This window comes from Hyperoodon ampullatus (assembly GCF_949752795.1).
Source record: "Hyperoodon ampullatus genome assembly, chromosome: 14".
Lineage (NCBI taxonomy): Eukaryota > Metazoa > Chordata > Mammalia > Artiodactyla > Ziphiidae > Hyperoodon > Hyperoodon ampullatus.
In genome coordinates this window covers 66,984,204-67,008,925 of record NC_136927.1, presented here as the reverse complement: position 1 = coordinate 67,008,925, position 24,722 = coordinate 66,984,204, and the positions used below count along the sequence as shown (strand labels likewise).

General features: G+C 39.8%; 1 protein-coding gene across 1 annotated transcript in view; it reads right to left on the bottom strand.

The window, feature by feature from the left end:
* CTNNBL1 (catenin beta like 1) overlaps nt 1–24,722 on the bottom strand; it is a 158,965-nt gene that overhangs the window by 126,564 nt on the left and 7,679 nt on the right. The window contains exon 2 of the mRNA XM_079718581.1: nt 2,593–2,781. Coding sequence (XP_079574707.1) covers nt 2,593–2,781 — 189 coding nt within the window. The remainder of the gene's footprint in view (nt 1–2,592; nt 2,782–24,722) is intronic.

Here is a 24,722-nt window from a genome sequence, read left to right as displayed (position 1 = left end):
ACTTTAAGGAGAGGCACCCTGACTTGGTAAAAAAACTGAAGTCAGTGCCCTGACTCAGTCAGGACTCAGAGCTTAGCTTCACTACTTACTACCCACGTGGCAACGTTACTTTGCTGAATATAATCTTCAAACCCCCACCAAGTCTAATTGATTCTACCACATAAGTGAATTCATCCACTTGGCATTTAGAATAAAGTCCCAAATCCTTCACATGACCTGTATAAGGAAGGCCTGGCAGGATTTGGCCCAGTAATCTCTCCAACCCCAAACCTCTGTTAGTGGCCCATGTCTGCTTATTCACTGTTGACTCTCCAGTGCCCATGATAGGGCCTGGCACACAGGACACATCCAATGAAGATCTGTTGAAGGAAGGAAGGAAGGAAGGCAAGGAGAAAGGGGAAAACTACTACCTGTATCTTTCAAGGTCATAGAGATGACCTAAAGACATGAGGTACATAAAATTGTTTTATAAACTATATGACACTCTATTAATATAAGCTGTTATTGTAACTATTAGCATGATTGTTAATGTACCCAACTTATCACTGGGATTTAACTAAAATAATTTAAATTGCTAGGAAAGGGTTAAATCATTTTCAAGCAATCTCAGTACCTACGGCTTTTCTTTCCCTTAGCTAACATCCTGCCAACCCTGTAGGAAAAAACTTTATTAGTGTTAATAATACAGCTCTCATAGGATTCCCAAAGTCTTAGCCTCTCCAGGGTTTGGCCTTCCCTCCTTTAATTTCTCTCCAACACTGGGGGAAAACCGAATTATCAGTCTTAGTCATCAGCCACAGAAGTACCTCTAATAGCTCAACGTCAGAAACCAGAGGGAGATTTCAGAAAGATGAATGCTGGTGATGTAGCACAAAAAGGACAATAATATTTTACAAGTTCACGTGACTTTACAGGGGCAAACATCACTTGTTTTTCATCAAATGGGACTTCGGTGGCAGTGAGAAAATAACTCCTGGACTTGTAGCCTTCCATGCGTCATTTTTACAAAGCGACCTATTTTTCCCTGTCCCTGAACAGAAGGGCTGGTCCCACATCCCATTTCTGTCTTCCAGGCTAGAAACCATTTACCCATGACAGCTACTATCCTAATCCTCCAGTACCAGCCTTGCCCGACACGGGAATTATACCTGCCAATTAACTGCTGCTGCAGGGCTAACAGATTGATCAGAAGCTAGTAAGGAGGGAGGGAGAGAGGGAGGATGTGCTACACACACTGTTTGTCTAAGGCTGGCAGGGCTGCTGCCCTCAGAGAGGAAATCCAGGACTGTCTCCCACCACAGATTTCCAAAGTGTCACCATCTCTTAGGGGCAGACCCCCAAATTACCACTGGTAGAAATCCTAATGAGGAGGGAGTTACTGTCATAACACAATAAAGACCTTTTGGGAATATGAATCAATTTTTTTTTCTTCTCAGATTCACACTCCAGCTTCATTTTTTAAATCCAAACTTAGCATCAAGTCTTTGAGGGAACCAAAAAACAGCTGGCTCTTAAGAATCTAATTCATACTGAACAAAATACCAGAGTGAAATAACATACAAGTTAACACTTAAGGATTTAAAGAGACACAGAAGGTAAGGTCACATTATTTTTAATCACTGATATTTTACCTCTATTCTTTTCAGCTTCATTCATTTATTCATTCAATAAATATTTGTTAAGGGCCTACACCAAGTTCTAGGCATTGCTCTGAATGCTAGAGATACAGCTGTGAACAAAACAGAGCCAGTCCCTGTTTTCAACAGAGGTTGGGGAGAGGACAATAAAATAACAAACAGGAATTTCAGATCATGATAAGTGCTGTGAAGACAGTATACAGAATAACGTGAACGACTTGCAGGGCTACCTCAGAGACAGGAACGACTTCCCTGAGGAGGAAGCATCTGAACTGAGACCTGAATGAGAAGAAACCAGTCATGTAAAAAGCATCAGGGGAAGAAGAGCATGCCAGCAGAGGACACAGAAGTAAAAAGGTTCAGAGGCAGGAGTCAGTGCAAAGGCCCTAAGGCACCTTGAGGAACAGCAAATAGAAAGGGCCTTGGTATCTCTTTCCCTAAACCATATTTCTTCAGTCACATCTAAATACCTAATCCCCTAGCCGCGCCTTTAACTTCTTCAACTTTGTTGCTTTGCGAAGGCCATTTGAACTGCCTGAAAAGCCCTTCTTCCACTTGTTTGATAAAATTCTACTCCTCTTTCAAAGACTACTGACTGTACCTAAAAATGAGTGCCCTCTATGTGTCCTCAGTACTGGCTAGGAAGCCTCTCTGACCCTGCTCAGTCCATACTAATTGCCCCACAGTTCAGTGCTTGGGCCTCGATTATAATATATAAACCAGAATAATTTTAAAACTCTATCTGTAATGTTCTTTACAGTCTGTAAAATGCTTTCCCAACTCCATTATTCCACTTAACCTTCTTGTCAACACTGTGAAATAAGTATTCTTAACCCCATTTTACAGATTAAGCTGGGAAGTTCAGGGAAATTAAGCATTTAGCACTGAATTACACTCTACAGATGCTGTGTCAGGGCCGAGCATCTGAGCTCCAAGCCCAACTCTGCCACCTTACCTCTTCCTCTTCCTCCTCACCCTCTCTGTCAATAATTTGAAGCAGCCGTTTTTTGTCATCATCTGCTTCTTCTACCACAGTCATTTCCTCCTCCCGAAAGCGGCCACGCTCTCGAGTACCAGCTTGTCTCCGACGCATCTTCAGCTCTTCCTCTTCATCATCCCGGGGACGTTTTGTGCCCCTGTTGGGCTAAGAAAGAGAAAAAAGAAACACAGGACTTTAGAGCTGGAAAATATGTAGAAGGGCATACATACCAAGCATTCTAAAAGTTTTCGGAATTCCCTGACTGAAAAACACCAGAGCATACAATTTCTCCCACAGAATGAAGTAAAGCTCTAAGTGGTTATTTTTCAGACCCACAACGATTCTATAAATACATGATTACAGTCACCTACAAGGTAGCTGGTTTTTGTTACAAGTATTTTTCAATATGCAAAGTTTAGCACTTCACAAAAGTTCCTGTATATACAGAAATCACGGGGAACAAGGCTACTTGGAGAAGGGAACGCTGGGTTAAGCTCAATTTACTAGTTAGGATTCAGTCCCCAACACCAATCCCTTAGTACCTGGTTTTAATTCAGATTTTAAAAAGATTATAGTCACTCACAAGTAATTCAAACAGAGAATATTACATACATAACTTCCAAGGGTCTACAACATTCTAAATTCCTACTTTACAGCAGAGTAGAGTAAGGCCCAGAGGTCAAGTATTACCCAAGGTCACAAAACCAGGAGCAGCACTGAAAATAGAACGGCACTTCCTGACTCCTAGTCCAGGGCTTTTCCCACCACACCGTTAGGGTCTCATTCTCCCTCTGACAGTGCAATCCATGGAGGAGTTTTTACAATTGCTTGCCATTCAGCTGGAATAAAACAGGGAACTACTGAAATGGGCCTCAGAACTGAGGAAAAAGAGCACCGCACTAGATATCAAACAGCCCAATATCTCCATGCAGCTCGAGTTACTACTGTGCAACTTTGGGCACGTCATTTAACCTCTCTAAGCCTTACTTTCCTCATCTGCAAGTGGAGATTATCACCCTTTTCTCCTTGCGAACTTCAGAAAAGATGTTTTTGTGTGTATTTAAAAAACTTTTTCCAGCTTTATTGAGATATAGCTGACATATAACTTGTGCAAGTTTAAGGTGTACAACATGAAGATTTGATTCACATACATATTGTGAAATGATACCACAATAAGGTTAGTTAATACCTTTATCACCTCACATAATTACCTTTCTCCACCACCACTGATGGTGAGAACATTTAAGATCTCAGCAACTTTCAAGTATACGATACAGTATTATTAACTACAGTCACTCTGCTATACATTAGGTCCCCAGAACTTATTTACCTTATAACTGGAAGTTTGTACCAAACGGTGGCAAACTGTAGTGAAAGAACACTAAACTATAACAATACTAAACAAATATATAAAATTATTACTATGAGTTAATTAATCCAAATGACTCTATCTTCCCCAACACAAAACGTTTGTGTTAGGCTCTTCAACGAGCTTTTCTTTATCTGTTACAATAACTGCACACACCAACAGTGTGCTAGGTGCAATGTGGTATGTTACTACCAAAGTGAAGAAAATGCTACATTCACTGCCAGCCTGCTAAGTTGCTTTTGGTGATAACAGACAAATTTCTATTATACATGATACACATCTCACCCTGTGACTCATAACCCACACTGTTACTGAACTCTGCTACCCCAGTGGTACAAAGGCATTCCCCTCTATATTCATGTACCCTGCTGGTTCCACATACCAGGTGCTTCAGTGAGTCTAAGCATATGACATTGCTTAGAAAACTCACACTAGACAATTCAGTTTGTGGGGTACCACCTGCTATTTTTCACTCTGTTCCTGAGTCTCCCTGGGATGGATTATAATTTCATATGATCGCACTCTATTTCCATAAATATAAAAATTACAAAAATCTGTTGTTATCATTACTAGTCTACACGTTAAAAAAAAGAAGAAAAAGAAAAAGGAAATCAACATGCCAGTAACCAAAGAGTACAAAAAAAGGAGGTGGTGGTTTTCATGTGAGGAGAAGGAGGTAGCTTGCTCCTAAAGGAGGGCAGGCTTCAAACTACGTAGTTCCACAGCAGGTAAGGAACTGCAGCCCCCTGGGAGCACTGATCCTTTCAGGCTCCTAAAACAAGCCCTGCTGCGGTTCTGATTAGCGTGAGCCTATTGCAGCAGCCAAATCAAAGCATGAGCTCCATAGTCCTCCTCGGAGAGTTTTCTGGACTGTTTATCTCAGAGCAGAGAGAAAAGGCAGTGGACCACAATTAAAGGAGAAAGCTAAATACTGCCACAGTTAAGAAATGCAAAAAAAAAGAACAATGGCAATGTCTCTTTTGAACACATCTTCCGATCCACTTCTGTAAAACAAACATTTCAGAGGTCCGGGAGGAGTTTCATTTTTACCACTAATAATTTCCACTGAAATGGCACTTTCCTTCTGCAGAACTTAAAGCACTCCTTTTAATCTTCACCCCACCTCTGGGGATGAGAAATAGTTAAACAGTTCTATTTTATAAGCAGGGAGACAGGATGCCTGAGATCCTTTAATAAACTCTTGCAAAGACAACCTGGTGACTTCTAAAAGTTGAAACTGATCTCTGGGAAGTTTGCCAATTTCCATGATTCCAGGACCCTAGCTGAGACAGATCTGAGGGACTTGCAGGCAAGAACATATACCCATAAACATAAGTCATACAAGACGTTAGCCAAGTTAAAATAATATTTGTTAAACCATTCATTCAACAAATAATTTATTAAAGAATTCCAAGGCTTGAAGGATCCTCAAGTAATCAGCCCGGCCTAGTACCAGTCCCAGGCTTCCATTAGGGTAATGTCTAAATGGGGACACAGGGATAGACAGGGCTAGAACAGATTCTTGAGACAAGAATAGCTTTGCTAATCTTTATGAATAGTCTAAGCACATTCCTAAGAGGGCAACCTTTAGGTTTACCCACTGTATCTCCAATTTCCTTCCCCCTCATACAGAGTATTCGGCTTTAGCTCCCCTCATGGAGGACAACTCTGTAGCAGAGCACAGAAGAACCCACCCCACCGGGATGCTTTGACATGGTTCCTTGACAAACATAACAGCTCCCACCTCCCTCTCCAACAGATGGATAAGCCTCCCAAAGGCCCGATATATTTTATTTCAGCATTTTTCTCTCCCAAGGCAAAATTTTAAAAACTTCTGCTCTTTACTTCTCTTCTCAACTCTCAATTCTTTTTCAGATACTAACGCTCCAAATAGAGAACTTCCTACTCATTTCTGAAATTTGACCATTCTGAGTAATAAAGGTTAAAATTCATTTCTTTAACAAATATATAATAAGTGCCAACTATATATAAGGCACTGTGCTGGGGACTGGGGACACATGGCATAAAGACAAACATTGCTTTGCTATCAAGGGGCTTAACAATCTAGGACATAGCAGTCCAATCAAAATATAATGCAAGCCACAGATATAATTTAAAATTGTTTTAGCAGCCAAATAAAAAAAGAAACAGATGAAATTAATTTCAATAATATATTTTATTTAATCCAATATATCTAAAATATTACCATTTCAACATGTAATCAATATAAAAAATTACTAATGAGGTATTTTACTTTTTTTTTTAAATACTAAGTCTTTGGAATTTGGTAGATGTATTTTACACTCGTGGTGTATCTCAACACAGAACCAGCCCTATTTCATGTGCCCAACAGCCATGTGCAGCTAGTGGCTACCATAATAGACATCCCAGGTTTAGGGAATTTTCATCTGAGGGGTTCCTGTTCCCTGATAATGTCAAAATGAAATTGGATTTCTGGCAACACTGAATGAAATAGGGACTCATATAAAGCTGAAGTCCTATTTGTAAAAGATCCCCATTAAAATCTGTGAAGCTAACAACACCCTGCCCCAGAAATAAACTTCTAGATTATATTTACCAGTATTCACCACTGAGAGGGTGATCAGTTATACAAAAAAAACCAAGAATACGTAAGTGGGGAAGAACCTAGGAACTGCCAAACTGATTTCACTACAGAAGAGACAAAGGACTCTGGATCCAGAAAGGGAGCACTCACAGCCTGTCAGAGAGGTCATCAGCTCAGGCCTGAGCTCTCCTTGCGTTTTACACAACCAATACCAAGAGGATTAAGCCAGTCTTACCAGTCACCTTTGGAGATTAATTTGTTTTGCTATCTGAAAGGTGTTTGGAATACCTCAAGATGAAGGAATGACAAAAGAAATTGTTCTTAATAAAGTCATTTCTCTGCTTCTGCTGCCCACAGCAGAAAAATGATTAACTCTTTACTTCTGATGTACTAGAACATCAGCCTTTTAAGGATTTTTACAATCTTCTACATTCCCTGCCTTATTCCCAATAGGTGGTGAGCGGAATAAATGCTCACTAAGCATTTGCCACCATCCAACCACACAGCTGGTACCCTTTCTAGGATACACAAAGGATTCCCACTTGCTCAAAGTTTATAGGAAGCTCCAAGAATATATATATATGTCTTCACTTTCCAAAAATCTTGATGCCTTGTGTCTGTTTGTGTGTGTATGATGGATGATATATATACCCATCCCCCTAGAAATAGAAATCAAGACATCTCCATGAAAGCTTTGAAAGAATTAAAAAATTAAATAAGCAATCTGCCTAGACTAGTCCCTGCATACCCAGACAATATCCAACCTAAGCTTTAGGTTTCATTTCTCTCCCCCTCTCTCTCTCTTTTTAATTAAAAAGCAGTGAGAAGCTGTAGCTATAATGAGGGGCTGTGGGAAAATGCAGTTATATTGGGCTCAAAGTAATGTACCATAGGAAGAGGCTACATCACCAGAACGAATCCTAAATTAAAACTCCACTATGAAACCAACCCCATTTCCTCTGAGCATGCAATCTATATTATCGCATTTATGGTCTGTCTCGATCTCAATTAGACTTGGGGGTGGGGGAGAAGAAAGGGGACTTCTATAATAAGCAATAATGGTATCATTATGATAAATTATGAAAACACACAGTGCAATTATTAATGTGCAGAGCACATTTGTACCAGGCTATAACAATGTAGATGTATACTGTGGGGGAACATCTAAATATAGCTCAATATTCCATGTCACCTGGTTAAGAAATGGAGTAATTTTCATAAAATGTACTTTCATGTTAATGGAAGAAAAATATGTTCATTTTTATTAAGGAAATGGAAAAATTCAAAGGAAATCTTCTATTAACTTTATAATAAACCAGGAATTCTTCACCTAGCATCAAGAAGGTCACGTATCTTCAGAAAAGGGGCTTCCAAGTGGGGGCATAAAGTGCTGTTTCCTAAATATCAAACAATGGGAAAGACTCAAATGTGAGCTGAAAGAGATAATCTAGTTTATCCCTCTTTTTACAGAAATAGGGAAACCTGAGCTCGGTGGGTTTAAGCACCTTGTCTGTGGTAGGCAATAATATAAGGCTTCTAATTCCCAATATAATTCGTCTCCTCCTTTGCTATACTAACTAGTCATTCCTAACCTGTGTGCAATGATGATATCCTGTTTGGAGAATGAATTTTGGAGTCAGATTTTCCTAAATTCAAATCCTGTTCCCTCTACTTGGCAGCCCTGGAAAGTAACTTACCCATTCCAGGCTTGAGTTTTCTCAATCTATAAACTAGGAACAACCCGCACTTTCACACAGACTTTTATATATATAATATATATATATATATATATATATATGTATATATATATATATACACATAAAGGCCAATGTTTCTAAAGTGCTAATCACAGTTTAGCCCACAGAAGACAACACATGTATCTCTCCTAGACACTCCTGACTTAAGATCAAAGAACCTCAAGGTTGGAGAGGGTGTTGACCATTAATAGGTGTTAAAACAAGGATCCCATTTTTAACGTCAAAATATTTGACAGACCCCACCCCAGCTGCATTTTTTTAGTATCCAATGATTGAGAAAATATACAATGACAACAAACAAATTTCTATGTATTTGGTAATACTTTTCATTGAATTTGTGTTTTTAACTCCCACATTTATGAGAGAGAGAAGAGAAGAGAAGACAAAGAGAAACAGAAAAAGAGAGATTAATTTTGAGAGAGATTTTGAGAGATTGAGATTCATTCTACAGAAAATGCTTGTGTATATCTGGATTCAAAACCTCTTGTAATAATTCTGAGTCACTAGAGACAATCCAGATTTTAGGAATCCTTGATCTAACTCAATTATCTTTCTGAGGTTTGAAAACCCTTTAAAACATTTCTGCTAGGCATAGGCTGGGGTTTCCTAACACTTCCGGTGACCAGAAACTTAACCTCCTCCTAAACTGCACCTCCTCCATCTCTGGATCACTCAGAGAGTTCATTCAATTAAGGGGAAACATTGCAACTTAATAATTTTCTTCCCTAGTCCATAATCTTTCTCCTTAAAGCAATATAAAATAGGTTTAGTCTCACTCTCACATTAAAAAAAACAAAACACTTTATATTATTTTAAGACAGTAATCCTATTTCATTCTTCCTCTCTCATTACCTTTTCTTTTTCAGAATAAACACTTTCAATATGAGATGCGAAGAATGTATGCAACACAGTTAAGGGAGGTGTACACATAATTAAATTCCTTCCTACCTTTATTTGGGGATTTCATAATTTCAAAGCTTTCTGATACCTCTTCAGGTGATTCGACATATGGAATGTCACAAACCCAAGCTTGTGGACGGATTGCTCTAACCAATTCGAAATGCTCAGAAATCATCTGCTGTTAACCTCACCTGATTACATTTTGTCAGAATAAAAAGGAGTTTTCAAACATTCATTTTTACCAGATGGTAGTGAGTGGCCTGACCCAGAAGTTACAGATGAGCTGCAGTAATGAGTTTTCCCTTGCCTTTGCTGGCTGCACATTCACTGGTGACATTCTACAACTAGGGCTTCTGGCTCAATCAATATTTGCAGGCATGAAACCTGCCAAAGTTAACATCAGAGCTCTCTTGCAAATTTGCTTAAGGCATCAGAACTGAAAAAGCTCACAATCTCTAATGCTGCAACTATCATCAGCCAAAGTTCATAATTAGGGATCAAAGTCATCAGAGACAGAAAATTCTACCCACTCAAAGGGTTGTTGTGATGGTTAAAACATCTTACAAAGGGGCTTTGTGTAAGCTATAAAGTGCTATGTCAATGTAAGGGAATATCATTATCATGTTTTTAAGAAATATCTGAGTGACTAGAACAAAAAAAATCTCACAATTTGTATGGAAATACAAAAGACCCCGAATAGCCAAAGCAATCCTGAGAAAGAAAAGTGGAGCTGGAGGAATCAGGCTTCCTGACTTCAGACTATACTACAAAGCTACAGTAATCAAGACAGTATGGTACTGGCACAAAAACAGAAATATAGATCAATGGAAAAGGATAGTAAGCCCAGAGATAAGCCCACGCACATATGGTCACCTTATCTTTGATAAAGGAGGCAAGAATATACAGTGGAGAAAAGACAGCCTCTTCAATAAGTGGTGCTGGGAAAACTGGATGGCTATATGTAAAAGAATGAAATTAGAACACTCCCTAACACCATACACAAAAATAAACTCAAAATGGATTAAAGACCTAAATGTAAGGCCAGACACTATTAAACTCTTAGAGGAAAACATAGGCAGAACATTCCATGACATAAATCACAGCAAGATCCTTTTTGACCCACCTCCTCGGGGAATGGAAATAAAAACAAAAATAAACAAATGGGACACCAGTTAGAATGGGCATCACCAGAAAATCTACAAACAAATGCTGAAGAGGGTGTGGAGAAAAGGGAACCCTCTTGCACTCTTGGTGGGAATGTAAATTGATACAGCCACTATGGAGAACAGTATGGAGGTTCCTTAAAAAACTAAAAATAGAACTACCATACAACCCAGCAATCCCACTACTGGGCATATACCCTGAGAAAGCCGTAATTCAAAAAGAGTCATGTAGGGCTTCCCTGGTGGCGCAGTGGTTGAGAGTCCGCCTGCCGATGCAGGGGACATGGGTTCGTGCCGCAGTCCGGGAAGATCCCACATGCCGCGGAGCGGCTGAGCCTGTGAGCCATGGCCGCTGAGCCTGCACGTCCAGAGCCTGTGCTCCGCAACGGGAGAGACCACAACAGTGAGAGGCCCGTGTACCGCAAAAAAAACAAGAGTCATGTAGCACAATGTTCACTGCAGTTCTATTTACAATAGCCAGGACATGGAAGCAACCTAAGTGTCCATCAACAGATGAATGGATAAAGAAGATGTGGCACATATATACAATGGAATATTACTCAGCCATAAAAAGAAACAAAATTGAGTTATTTGTAGTGAGGTGGATGGACCTAGAGTCTGTCATACAGAGTGAAGTAAGTCAGGAAGAGAAAAACAAATACCGTAGGCTAACACATATATATAGAATCTAAAACAAAAATAGAAAAAAGTGGTCATGAAGAACCTAGGGGCAAGACAGGAATAAAGACGCAGACCCACTAGAGAATGGACTTGAGGATATGGGGAGGGGGAAGGGTAAGCTGGGACAAAGTGAGAGAGTGGCATGGACATATATACACTACCAAATGTAAAACAGATAGCTAGTGGGAAGCAGCCGCATAGCACAGGGAGAGCAGCTGGGTGCTTTGTGACCACCTAGAGGGGTGGGATAGGGAGGGAGGGAGGGAGATGCAAGAGGGAAGAGATATGGGGATATATGTATATGTATAACTGATTCACTTTGTTATAAAGCAGAAACTAACGCACCATTGTAAAGCAATTATACTCCAATAAAGATGTAAAAAAAATAGATGCTCAATAAATATGTATTGATTAAAAAAGAGAGAAATATCTGAGTGGCAATTCCAGATATTCATATACAATTATATATTATGCCTTTGCAAGAATCATGGCAATATGCCACCTTTTTTTTCTGGAAGAAAAACAAGGTACCAAAAACTCCTCAAAATCTCTAAGCAAAGTCATTGCAAATATTAAAAAGAACTCTCATGTACTTATTAATTCCCAATTTAAAAAATTACAGGTACTAAGAGTACAGTAATTACTGGAGAATGTAGGTTTTACCAATGTCCACGGTGGGGGGGGTGAGGGGGAATCAATGTATCAAAAATTAACATTACCAAAGGTCTCACTTATGATCTGTAATCTGACTGGCTGACAAGTAACATGAATATGATTTATAATTTAAATCACTAGTCATGAAGACTCTACTTAATCAATTTTTCCTACCAAAAGAATTCTTACTCCTTGTTAAAGCCTGAATATATATCCATCTCGTTTCCAAAGGGTGTGTAGATTTCTTTTTTGGAAGTACAAACTATTCTTTAGCATTCATGATTTACTTTGACATTTTTTCTATTTAATTCTACAGCTGCATCAGTAAGCTGACTATTGATTCTGTTTCTTTATCAAGCCTAACTGAGGCAGATACCTGTAAAATCATTGTAAGGTAAACTACCTCCATTTTAACAGACATTATGAATGTTTTGTCAGCTACATCAGAACCATGATCATTCACTCAGGAAGTGTTTACTGAGCTAACAGAACCTGAACATCACTCTACTAGGTGTTGGAGGGAATATTAGACATCAAACCAAGAACAACAACAACAGAACTGCACTGACCTAAAAAAAGCACACAGTATACAATGCAAAGAGCAGTGGACCAATAATCATAAAAATCTGGGTGCTAGTGAATCACTTAAAAGTCACATGACCTTAGATAAGTCATTTGACTTACCAGCACTGCATTTAAAAAATGCTCTGGGGCTTCCCTGGTGGCGCAGTGGTTGAGAGTCCGCCTGCCGATGCAGGGGACATGGGTTCGTGCCCCAGCCTGGGAAGATTCCACATGCCGCGGAGCAGCTGGGTCTGTGAGCCATGGCCGCTGAGCCTGCGCGTCCGGAGCCTGTGCTCCGCAACGGGCAAGGCCACAGCAGTGAGAGGCCCACTTACCGCAAAAAACAAAACAAAAAATCTCTGCCCTTGCTCTGCTACCTCACAGGATTGTCTTTAGTAAGATAAGGGAGAATAAGATTAAATAAAGATACAGCACTTTAAAGAAAAAAGAGCCTAGGATTCAACTTCTTTTAATGACAGCTAACTGCAAAGTCCTATATATACAACAGACTTTTAGAATTACTTAAAATCAGCTTTTGACAAGGAATATAATCACAACTATGATTTCAAAAGAAAAAATACTGAGTAGCCCATAAGCATGTAAAAAGGGACCCAATCTCATCAGAAATCAGGGAAATGCATATAAAAACCAGGAAATATCATCTGGTTGACAAAAATAAAAAAAATTAAAATCTGGCAATATCATGTGTCAGCGAGGATATAGAGAAACAAATTAAAACATGCTGATAGAAGAGTAAATGAGTACAGAGCTAATTGGTGATACCTAGTAACACTGAAGATGCATATATTCTGACTATCCCAGCAATTCTATTCCTAGGTATACACATTAGAGAAATTCTCAGACATATGCACAAGGACCTATTTAAAGAATGTTCAGTGGAGCATATTTGTAATAAGAAAAAAGAAAATTTCAATGATCACTGGATGCATACATAAGCAGTAATCATTAAAAAAAATGACTGGGAATAATCATCACCAAATTCAGGATAGTGATCGCTTCTAAGAAGGGTAATAAAGAAATTGGATTAAGGACGGCTACACAATGAAATGGGATTAGGGAAGGGTACACAGGACACTTCGACTGTATTTATAATATTTTATTTCTTAAATAATGATCTGAAATAAACTTGGCAAAACGGTATGGTTATGCACATACTTAGGGGGAAAAAAAAGAAGACCACTAGAAGCTAGCAGGGAATCATGCAGAACAAGTCATGCCCAACTGGTTGTAGTCCCTTGATATTGTTACTGCTGATTAAGGTTAAGGGTTTACAATACCTACAGAGCACCTTTATCTCAACAAGATCTTTCACAAAGTCACTCAAGTGGGCAGACGGAGAAATGTGGGTGAATGGTAGTACAGAGAGAGAGATTCATAATAGGTTAAACCAAAAGAGTATGAGCAGTATAAAGTCCCTTGTTTAAATTCAAAATAGCAAATATATAAAGTCCCTGCCAGAGGAAATATGACTTAAAAATAATTCATTCAGGAAACAGCTGATGGTTTTAGTTAATGTCATTTTCAACAGAATGGCCAACTTTAATTTTTTAAAAATCTAATGCATATTAAGGGTGCACTATTAGAAGCATAACATCTAATTCGAGTACAGTCCTGTAACACTGAGTTAGCTACCACACTTGAAAAGAGGCATTACAATCTCAATATTGCATGAGCAGGATAGTACAGGGTCTGGAAACCTTGCCATAGAAAAAAACCAATAAAGGAATGAGAGAAGAATTAGGGAGGGACCCAAGAGTCACCTTCAGTTACTCAAATGATGCCTTGGAATGGAGTAAGCACATATAGTGCTACCATGAAGAGCAGACCACCTTCCTTTCCCCTTTTGTTCCAGCTAGAAAAAATCCTACTCAGCCTTAAACTCCAGCTCAAAGGCCAGCTTCTCTAGGAGTCATCCAAATGCTCCAGTAAGACCTCTGAGCTTCCTCAGCAATGTATCATATCAGCACACAACACATTATCAGCACACAACATGTGCATTAATAAATCTCCATCTCCTCTACTAAATCATATGCTAGGTCCTCAAGGGTAGGTGCCCTGAGATCTGACCCTTACTGCTAACACCTCAGCACCCCACAGTGTCCAGCTCATAGCAGGTACTTAACCCACATTGCTAAATCAATGGGAGACAAGGGAAGAGGGCAGATAAACCAATGAACTACCCAAGAATCATAATTCACTATTAGCAAATGTATACAATGTATGCATATTCTCAGAATTTCTTGGATCATTAGATTACTGCAACCAGGCAGAATTCATCTGTTCTATCTACATTTGTAATCATTTTATGCCACCCTGGGCTATATAGCTTAGTAAATTTTCTAATGGTGGCACCAAGTGATATTCAGAGGGTAAGAGGAGTAAAACTCACATTCAGACAAAGTGTATCCATACAACCTCATAATTTACAGACGAATAAACTAAGCCTCAAGGATGTGACAAGACTTGAGCCTGAAGCCATAGAGCTGGGTCTGGAATCTAACTCTCACTTTTACAGCAGCAGTATACACAACCCCCCAGTCAGCTTTCCTTAGTCACAACTTCAGAAACTATCATCTAAAGGAATAATTTGCATCATCTCTCCCTGCTGCCACCATCGTTCAACCAACACTAAAATCCCCCCTGCCACTTTTCTGCCCATGCAGTTAGCCAGGAAAGCTCTTTTCTGTAGTTGCTTCTTGCCTGTTTGGAAGCTCACTGACCAGAAGCGCTTACTGTCATCTGTCTATATGGAGATTTCGGTAAAACTCCCTCCGCCAGATCATCTGGGGAACCCATACTGAGCCCAGGGGTTACCCACCTTGAACACCAGTCCACTTTGAATCTTTAAACATTAAATAACAAATTAATATGGCAAAGATATTTTAAATTATTTAAACTATTTCCAAAGGCTCAAACACAAGAAATTCACTTTATTATTTAAATATCTAACACAAAGGTTAGATATTTTGTAAGTGCATGTCATAGAGGCTGGGGGAGGTGGAGTATGCATTCAGCAACCAAGAGACCCACACAATGGCTTTGCAAGTTACATGACACACCTGTTACATGTAATCGTGATGACAGAGACGTCTCCAGCCAGTGGACTACTGCCTCTAGCAATGCACAATTCCATTAAGACTAAAGTGGGGAAGGAAATCTTTAACTACTTTTTCTATAAGTTGCCTCTAAGGTCATTGCCAAGACTCAAAACTGCATTCCTTTTTCAAACAGCAGGAGTGATTGTGGCGGGGAGGCGGGGCAGCGTATACTAGCAAGAAGACAGAGAGGAAAGAAAAAAGTGGAGGTGTTTTGAGAAAATGGGAAGGGGGGGAATATTCAGAGCATACTGAATGGCCTGGGACTAAATGAGTGAGAACCAGATCATACGTGAGAAACGAGTCATGTTATTTATTTACAAAATCTAGGTCTTTCACAGTTGCTTATTAACTCCTTAAGGGTTCCAACATGGTTTTGATCTCTAGAGCCTAGGACATCAGCTATTACCATTATTTCTTTTAAAGCTTAAAACTTATCCACATAAGTCTGTTACACAATAGCTGCCACATTTATTTCAAGGAAGACAGAACTCACATGAAACTTTACCCTGAGTATCTTGTTAAAAAGAGTATTTTTCAACATTATGGGTAATACTTTAAAGTCTGAAAATGTAGCACAATTTTACAACACAATTTCCAGCACTGGAGTGCTGATTTACCTATCTCTCTCAGCTTGAATGAAATATCTAGTGTTATGGCATCTGTACATGCCTGCTGATGAGTCCATCAAAAACAATGAAAAGAGATGACTTCATGTCTGTTTTCTTCTATGATGCATTTTATTTTCCTCAACCCAAAGGTTTTACTATTTCTAGAAGCTTTACAAACCACTAGAGTTAGCAAAATACCTCTGTTCCCAATAAAGACAAGGATGGTAAATGAATTATTCTTAGAGTCAGAAATATTTCCTCCACCCAGAAACAGAGGGCACCCTGACCACCTGGCCATGTGGAATATGATCAAAAGAATTCTTTGGTAGCCTGGGTAGCCTCTTGCCCAGCTACGAATTCCCCCTACAAGCTGTATCTCCACCACAACTCTCTCAGGAAGACTATAAAATTGATTTCAAAGTGATTTCAAACTAATAACTGCTCACTCCAAGAACATTTTAGGGTACTCAATTTCCTAGCAATAGCATCTAATAGACCAGATAAGCCAAAACACACACCTCGCTGGGTGGGAAGAAACTCTACCAAGGGTTAAGATAATTAAGTAAGTGTCTTATACAGAAACAAATTAAATAAATAGTAGAATAAAATAATTGTTTTGAACCATCTTTTTCCTTTTTAAAGTTTTCTTTGAACCTTGGTAGGCTTTTGGCATCAAAAAAACTTAAGAATTGACTGCCTTTTAAAAAATTACCTTAAAACAGTGCAAAGACAACTGTTTTTTTTTTTTTTTTTTGCATCATGCAAAGACATCATTACATGTTATAATACCTTTACTTTTTCATAAAGGAAAGCAAAGTGAATTTTCATAAGCATGTTTCCTCTGTGGGTGCATCTCTAGTTGGTTACAACCAACTGGAGAGAGCCATCAAGGCAAACTACCCATTAGCTGTCAATTTAGAATGATTCTAGAAAGCTAGCCCCAGAGCTCCACCAGTATCTTTTCAACAACCTCTTAATCTTGTTTATAACACCTGTGTTAAAGCAGCCTGACATCAATCCTACTCACTTGTCTCAGACTGAAATTACTTAGAAACTTGAGAATTCAGGTAAACATATTAAATACCAGAGAGTCACTGGCTGAAAACCCTGTACACAAGGGAATTCGGTCACGTCTTTTAAACAAAGCTGCATAAATAAGCCAGGATGGGCCTCAATAGGCAAAGTCAGATATAAATCCTACAAAGAGCTTCTCAGGAGGCACTGAGGTCAGAGAATCGCAGGATTTAAAGAAACCATGAAGAATTCTTCCTCACCAAGCGATTATCCAAGCTTTATAACAATGACCATTAACTGTGTGCTTATTATATACCTGGAACTTCACATTTCATTATCTTTTCAATCCTCACACAACTCTGCCAGGTAGGTAATACCATTCCCTGTTTCTTCAAGTGAGGAAACCAAGGCTCAGGTAGTGGCTTGCTTGGCGAACTGCCTAAGGTCAAAGAGCTAGAAAATAGTGGAGACAGGACTCAAACAATCTAAGCCCAAGGCTCTTGCTCTTACCAGGACACCATACTACCTACGACCATGTGATTGGGAAATCACCCCACCATAACTGGTTTCTGTGCTTACTACTAATCTGTTTCCCAAGGCTACTTAAACTTAAGTGTACTTTTAGCAGCTCTACCACTTTCTGTTTTAGAAACCCATGTGTGTCCCAGGCCTGTACAAAACAATGTACATAAGAAATGATGGTAAAGTAGTCCCATTTATAGGGGAGCATGGTGCAGGGAAAAGAAAATGGATGTTAGTGGTCAGACACTTAACTTTGTTGTTACCAGTATGTGACCTTGGTCAAATCACCACACACTGAGATCATCCTTGGAAGAAGCTCTCAGCGAGGAAGTGCCTAACCCAGAAAAAGTACTTAATAAATGTTTAAGAAAAAAAATCAAATGGAAATGCATGTGCCAGACATAACCAACATGAAATAAAAACTAACCTTGTTAGTTTTATCTTTTGCCTATAAGGTTGGGTAAAGAGAAAACAGCAATTATGGCTCACAGTAGAGTTGGTATAAATCTGGCTAATAAATGATTAATCTCTTGTTTTGGAGTCAAAGACAGCTCGGTCTTTAAAACAACTCCAGTCAACTCTCGGGTTATTAAAGTACTGGAATCGGACTTTTATCAAGATCATCAACTGCTATTTAAGACAAGTTTCACCCAACCCACTGTCTCCTATGACTAGGGCCACTATCATTCACAAACACAGCTTAATCTCCTCTCCATCAAGATGTAAGAGACAAGAAAGAGACGACAACTGTGAAGTGCTAAGAGTTAACATAAAAAGATACCTGGAAGAAACCCAAATTCAGCCACCTAATCATTGATTCACTGCTTCATTCATTCATCCCTCGTTCTTTCCTTTCTTCAGTCAAGAGACATTCATTGAGTAGTTACAGCAGGTACTGAGCTGGTCACTGCCCTAGAGGAACTCAAAGTCCAATGGGAAGAAAGATATGTAATCAAATAATTCCAATACAAAATTGTTGGGAAAGGCAGTCTCATGCATGCAGTATTTCAAACCCCACTCAGTCACATAAAAACGGGCCTTGGGCCTGGAATACTTCTGTACAAGAGATAAGGAGCCCATACAGCCTATGCCTGGCTTATCACTTTGTATAGGAATATCTTTCCCTGTTTCAGGCTCAGCAAGTGTTCCTTTGTTCTGCTTAAGCATGTGTGTCAATGGCCCTTAGTCATGCCACTAGCTTTCAGGTCTGGGTCCTTCTGCTGCTGCAAGAAAGAGGGGTGCACATAGGCTAACCGTCCAGCATTGGAAGGGGGCGGGCCCTGCTAGCCACAAGGGACTGACGTACCCTACTGGAGCTGATCTTGCTCTGTCTCTTCTCTATGTGAGTAAAGCATTGTTCCATCCAGTGCTTGACTGTGTTGTGTTTTCCTTGGCAACTCCAATACCAAGATGCAATGGACAGTGTTTGAAGTGCTCCCCTGGGATTGGTAACTGATGCACGGTGTTCTGCTTCCCCGGATTTGATAACCAGGGCATGGTGTTCTACTGGACAAGAATGATATATATGGTAGACTGGAGGCAAGTACAAGGTAGGGTGATGGTAGCATTCTGCTGCATTCTACTCTCTAGTGTGTTTCTTTTTTTAAGCTACCTTCATCCACTGGAGCCCTCTATTAGGAAAAAGATTCTACCACCTACTTCTTGGGTGTCTTTGGGCAAGTCACTAAACCTCTGTGAACTAACTTTCCTCACCTACACAATGGGAATAAGAATACTGACTTCCCAGGGTTGCCTTTAGGGTGAGACAGAATAACATATCAAATCAAATAGCACAATGTCTGGCTCTCAGGAGGCTTCAATACCTGGTAGTTCCCAGCCTTCTATTTTGTTCTTTTGGCTTGGTGACATAGGGAGGAGAAAACACATATTCTTTTATCTCATTAAAAGTATGACAATTCCTACAAGCTCCTCTATGAGGTGTTTTTCATTCACTGCAAATCAGGAACATACTAAACCTATAAGTAACCCCTTCTCCCGCAAACACAAAGAGAAACTGTCAATTGAAGGCATATCTGCCATTAATGCAGAGGCAATACTTCAAGCCCAGCTGCACACCTACCTCCTGATATTATCCCGTTAGGCTTGGTGTCATGCTCCTGAAAAAAGCTATACTCACTGCACTCAGCAAGCAAAGTGCCTCTGCCTCACACAAGATGAACCATGGCTAAAATTTTTTTTAAATTAAAATAAGACTTCCTCAACCTCAGCACAACTAGAATGTGGAGCCCAATATCAGACTGTCAACCAGTCTCCATCTTGCTCTAATGGTGGTTTGAAGCACACAGAAAAGTAGAGGGAAAATTACTAATTTAAACAAAATGTTTAGTCCTCTAATTATGGGACAGGCTCCAGGAATATGCAAAGTGATTTGCAATCTTCATTATGGAATCCCCACCAACCACTAGCACAAGTCATATCAGCCAGAAGGCAAATGCCATCTCTTTTTCCCCCACTGGGCCTTCTGTGTCCTTATAAGTTCTGTGGGGATGGAAGAAGAAATCTTTGGAAAAAGAAAAAAATGAGGTACAAGAATCAGAATTTCGGTCTCCCCAAGTTCACTATGCTGAATAAGGTGTAAGGATCCCCCAGTGAGAAGCCAGGGAGATAATATTCAGTGACTACATTGGCAGGCTAAGCGGACTGAGGGCCTTTGAAACTCTCAAGTCTTGTAAAAACTGCCCAACTCAAGTGGTGCTTAAGTAATTCTTTTTATTTGCTGAGAAGTCCTGTCATCCTCCTCTCATCAGTGGTAAGAGATGCACAGAAAATTAGGTGGTGCCCACCAATGGCACCTCTGGTCAGAAGGAAATCTGTTCCTCTGTGGATATGCTTGTACCATTGCTAATTTGTGTTAATCTCTGCCCGTTCAGATCTCTATGTGCTAACTCAGGAAAAAAAGTCCCTACCAACTAACTCTGACAAGTCTGATGGCAGAACTCCCACTGGAGAATCAGCAGACAGCAAAGGCAGGCAATTATTCCCCTTCATTAGAGAGAGTTCTTTTTAATTTTTTTTTTTTTAATTTTGAAAACAACAAGTAGCCATTCACAGGCACTGCTCACTGCAGTCACTTATACAACTGGCAGAAACTGAAATTTCCCCCAAGCCAACTGAAAAAGATGTCCTGGAAGTAACCAGAAATGACTGTGCCCCTTTAATTACCTACCCACTGTAATGTAAAACCAGACATAGAGAGGATGGCCACAGCAGATCTGGGCAAAACAGTGGTGATATTTAATCATCAGTCCAAACCATCTGCAACTGTTTTGCAGAAGCACATGAAGTTTATGGATTCCAAAGCTTCCTACAAGTTACCAGGTGCTGAGGGTCAGCTGCATTGTCCTCAGGTCTACCAGAGGCTGCTTTCTTTGTTCTCTCCAGGCCAGCGTGCTCAACAAAAGGCACCAACCCCACATTTTCTGTGCCAAGCCTGGCACTAGGAGAGTGTTGCTTCTTGATTAAGCCAGAATCCAGATTAAATGTTTAGAACTGGGAGATTCTGAAAACAACCTAGGGGGGAAAGCAATTATTCTAGGGAGAGCACAGCTTCAGCTGCGGCCCTCCGCAGCACAAAGGTGAATTCTATCCCCTTTGAACGACTAAGCTGGCCAGATTGCTTCCCTACAATCTATTCTCCATTCGGCAGAGGCAGTGATCTTTTAAAACTTAACCAAACTGTGTCAGTCCACAGCTTAAAACCCCTAATGGTTTCCCAATGTACCAACAATAACATCTAAACATTTTAGCGCTTCCCATCCTCCCCACAGCAGACCTCTCCGTCCTTATCTCTGTCCCTGCCTCACTCGTCATGCTCTAGGCCATACTGCCTCAAACATGACGAGCTTGGTCCCACCTTAGGACTTTTGTAGTGGTTTTCCCCTTGGCTTACATTGCTGTTCCCACAGCTCTTCATGTGGCTGGATCCTTCTCGTTATTCATTCTCAGCTCAAATGTTACCTCCTCAGAGAGGCCTTCTGGGATCTTCTGATGATCCCCAATCATTCAATTACATCAGCCCATTTTTCCCTTCATATCTCTATTTAAAATATCTTGTTTTTGTTTCTCTAGTGCTATTTGTTTGCATGTTTAGGTGTTCTTATTTATTTGTATTTGTTTTTCTTGTATATTTTCTGTCTTGCCTCCCTGGGTATAAGTTCTATAAAGACAAGGGACAGCAACTGTCTTGTGTATCACTCTATTCCTGATGCCTAGTATAACATCCTGCATTTAGTAGGCATTTAATAAATTTGTTGAATAATTTAAAAATGAAAGGCTCGATATGGATTACTAATCTGAATGAAGTTTACTAGCCCTTGAAAATCTGGATTGGCTCACAGCCTGACGATGAGCATGTGTCATAACGCCCTAGAAACATACAAAACACCAGCAGAGAACTGATGTACTATTAATGGTTAAGTCTATTAAAGATTCCAAAAGTAATTTTAAACTTAGTTGCTCTTAACTGGAGGGGGGGGGTCAAATAAAAATGTAATTAATCCTCAATTTTATGTACTAACAGAATAAGCACATGAATAATGCCAAAGTGTTCAATAATTGATCATACCTGCCTTTGGAATATAGTCAGACACAGTCAGAGAGAAGCATCATAACACTCTGTGCTTGACTTCAAATCCTTCTCAGTTCAGTCACTGACTTTGGACACTGCTGGGTAGTTGAAGGGAAGTCTAAGGAGCCAAAGTAGACAATCTGCTTACAGGAAACTGATCATCTCAAATGAGTTAAGAGATGAAAATGCACTGTGGTAGTCTCACTAGATCTTTCACTGAACTCAGGATGAAGATAATCTAGTTTGTTCACCAACCCACAATGGAGCTGGGGTTCCAAAGTTTAGGCCAACACACTTTCAGATCACTCACTCCTGGAACTCTGTGGAAAAGAAAATGTTCTTGAACTATTCAGCTGAAATACTAGAATCAAATGGCTGGCCTTGGAGAAGGTAAGAGTATTCCTGCTATACTTTCTCCTAATTCCATTTTCCCTACAGCTATACAAGACTCAGACCAAAACCAATCACTTCCTTCAGGAACATTAAGGGAAAAAAAGAAAAAGAAAGGAGTAATTTGTAAATGAGATTCCTGGCACTAGAAAAGAGGAAAACTGAGATATCTTAGTAATATTAAAGCGACCTGGGGAAAATAATTACTGTGTTGATGACATAATCCTTGATATCAATGACTGCTAACTGTGGTAGACTAGGGTTATACTTTAATCTATTGAGAACAGTTCTATACTGTGGAATGTGTGCGTGACAAACTGTTCTCATTTCCTTTTATAGCATTCTAAAGCTTAATCTCCAAGACACCAGTGACCTTGGGAATACTAAGGCAGCTTTGCAGAATTCGAGAAAAACATTTTTTCCTTTTGCTATACCATATGTGTTGTCTATAATTATATCAATAATAAAAATTGACAGCTAGCATGTACTGGGCACTTACCATGTGTCAGGCACTGTACTACTTAGCACTACCCACACTGTCTCATTTAATCCTGTATCTTTAAAAAAAAGATGGTAAAGTGGAGATTTTTTAAAAGATGGTGGGGCAGAGACAGACACTGTTATATAATCTGCATTTTAAAGATGAAGACTTGAGGCTTAAAGAGGTTAATTAAGTGACCCAAGGTCACATAGCTACCCAGTAGCAGAGGTGGGATTCAAACACAGGCAGCAGTCTGCCTGACCCAGAGTTATTGTTCATCCACTACACTAAATATTAAAAGACGTCTAAAATGGGCACACTCAGAAGGGCATGTATTTTGAATTATTTTCTCCAACAGTGATAACAAGGTATCTTGAACCATCCACATTCTCCAATGTAGTCATTTATACATGTGAAAACTTCTGTATGGGGGTCTTATAAATGCAACCCCCAATTTAAACAGTGACACCTAGTGAGAGACTGCAGAAAGGTATGGCTGTCTTCCTCAAATTCACCTCCAAAATTAGGCATCTCAATAAGACCTATCTCCAAGGAAGCTGAAATAGGTAGGACTGGAGTCTATGACCAGAGAAGGGTGTTCTGTTGGTACACAGAGGAAATAAACCCACATTCATCGTGCCAATATGACATCCACAAAGAAAAAAATGAAGACAAACTAGAAAGCTAATTATTTGACAAAGTCCCAAGAGTCTAAACTAAGATGGTGGCAACTGAAATAGAAAAGAAGGGATAGAGAAAAGGCTCCTGAAGAAGCAACAACTCCCCTGCAAAGCCTTCCCAAGTTCCCAATGGCAGGACTGCTCCTGCCTCTATGCCACCACATCTTGTTCATGCAATGGCACTGTGTACTGGATTATCAATTCTCAAATCTGTGGGATGCTCCCCCTTAGACTGTAAGCTCCATGAGAGCAAGAACTGTGACTTATGCATTTTCAGAAACTAACATCCTCTTGACTCCTGAGAAAAGAGCTAGCCCTTTGCCCAAGAGTTTGCATTTTCCATGAGGAAAACAACCTTGCCTTTCATCTTTAAGCTCCTTCATCTTTGAGAACTAGCTCCAGGGCTTTTTTCAACTCTGCTGGACAGCTACACCCTTGACTAAAAGGCAGAATTGGGGGTAGGTGATAAGGGGGCGGGTGGAGAGATGCAGAGAATTATGTGATACCAGAGCATACGGTCAGAATGTTCAGTAGTCACATGAAACCTAAATCAGGACTAGTGAGCTAAGAGTTTACATAAAGATGCTGAAAGACAAAAGAATGGATGATTCCTCTAAGATGAGGAACCAGGTTATAGAATAAAATTCTAGTGAAGAGGCTCTAAACAAACACATGAAAGGATGCTCAACATCACTAAAATTGGAGAAATGCAAATCAAAACTACAATGAGGTATCACCTCACACTAGTCAGAATGGTCATCATCAAAAAATCTACAAACAATACATGCTGGAGAGGGTGTAGAGAAAAGGGAACCCTCTTGCACTGCTGGTGGGAATGTAAGTTGATACAGTCACTATGGAGAACAGTATGGAGGTTCCTTAAAAAACTAAAAATAGAACTACAATACGACCCAGCAATCCCACTACTGGGCGTATACCCTAAGAAAACCATAATTCAAAAAGAGTCATGTACCACAATGTTCATTGCAGCTCTATTTACAATAGTCAGGACATGGAAGCAACCTAAGTGTCCATCGACAGATGAATGGA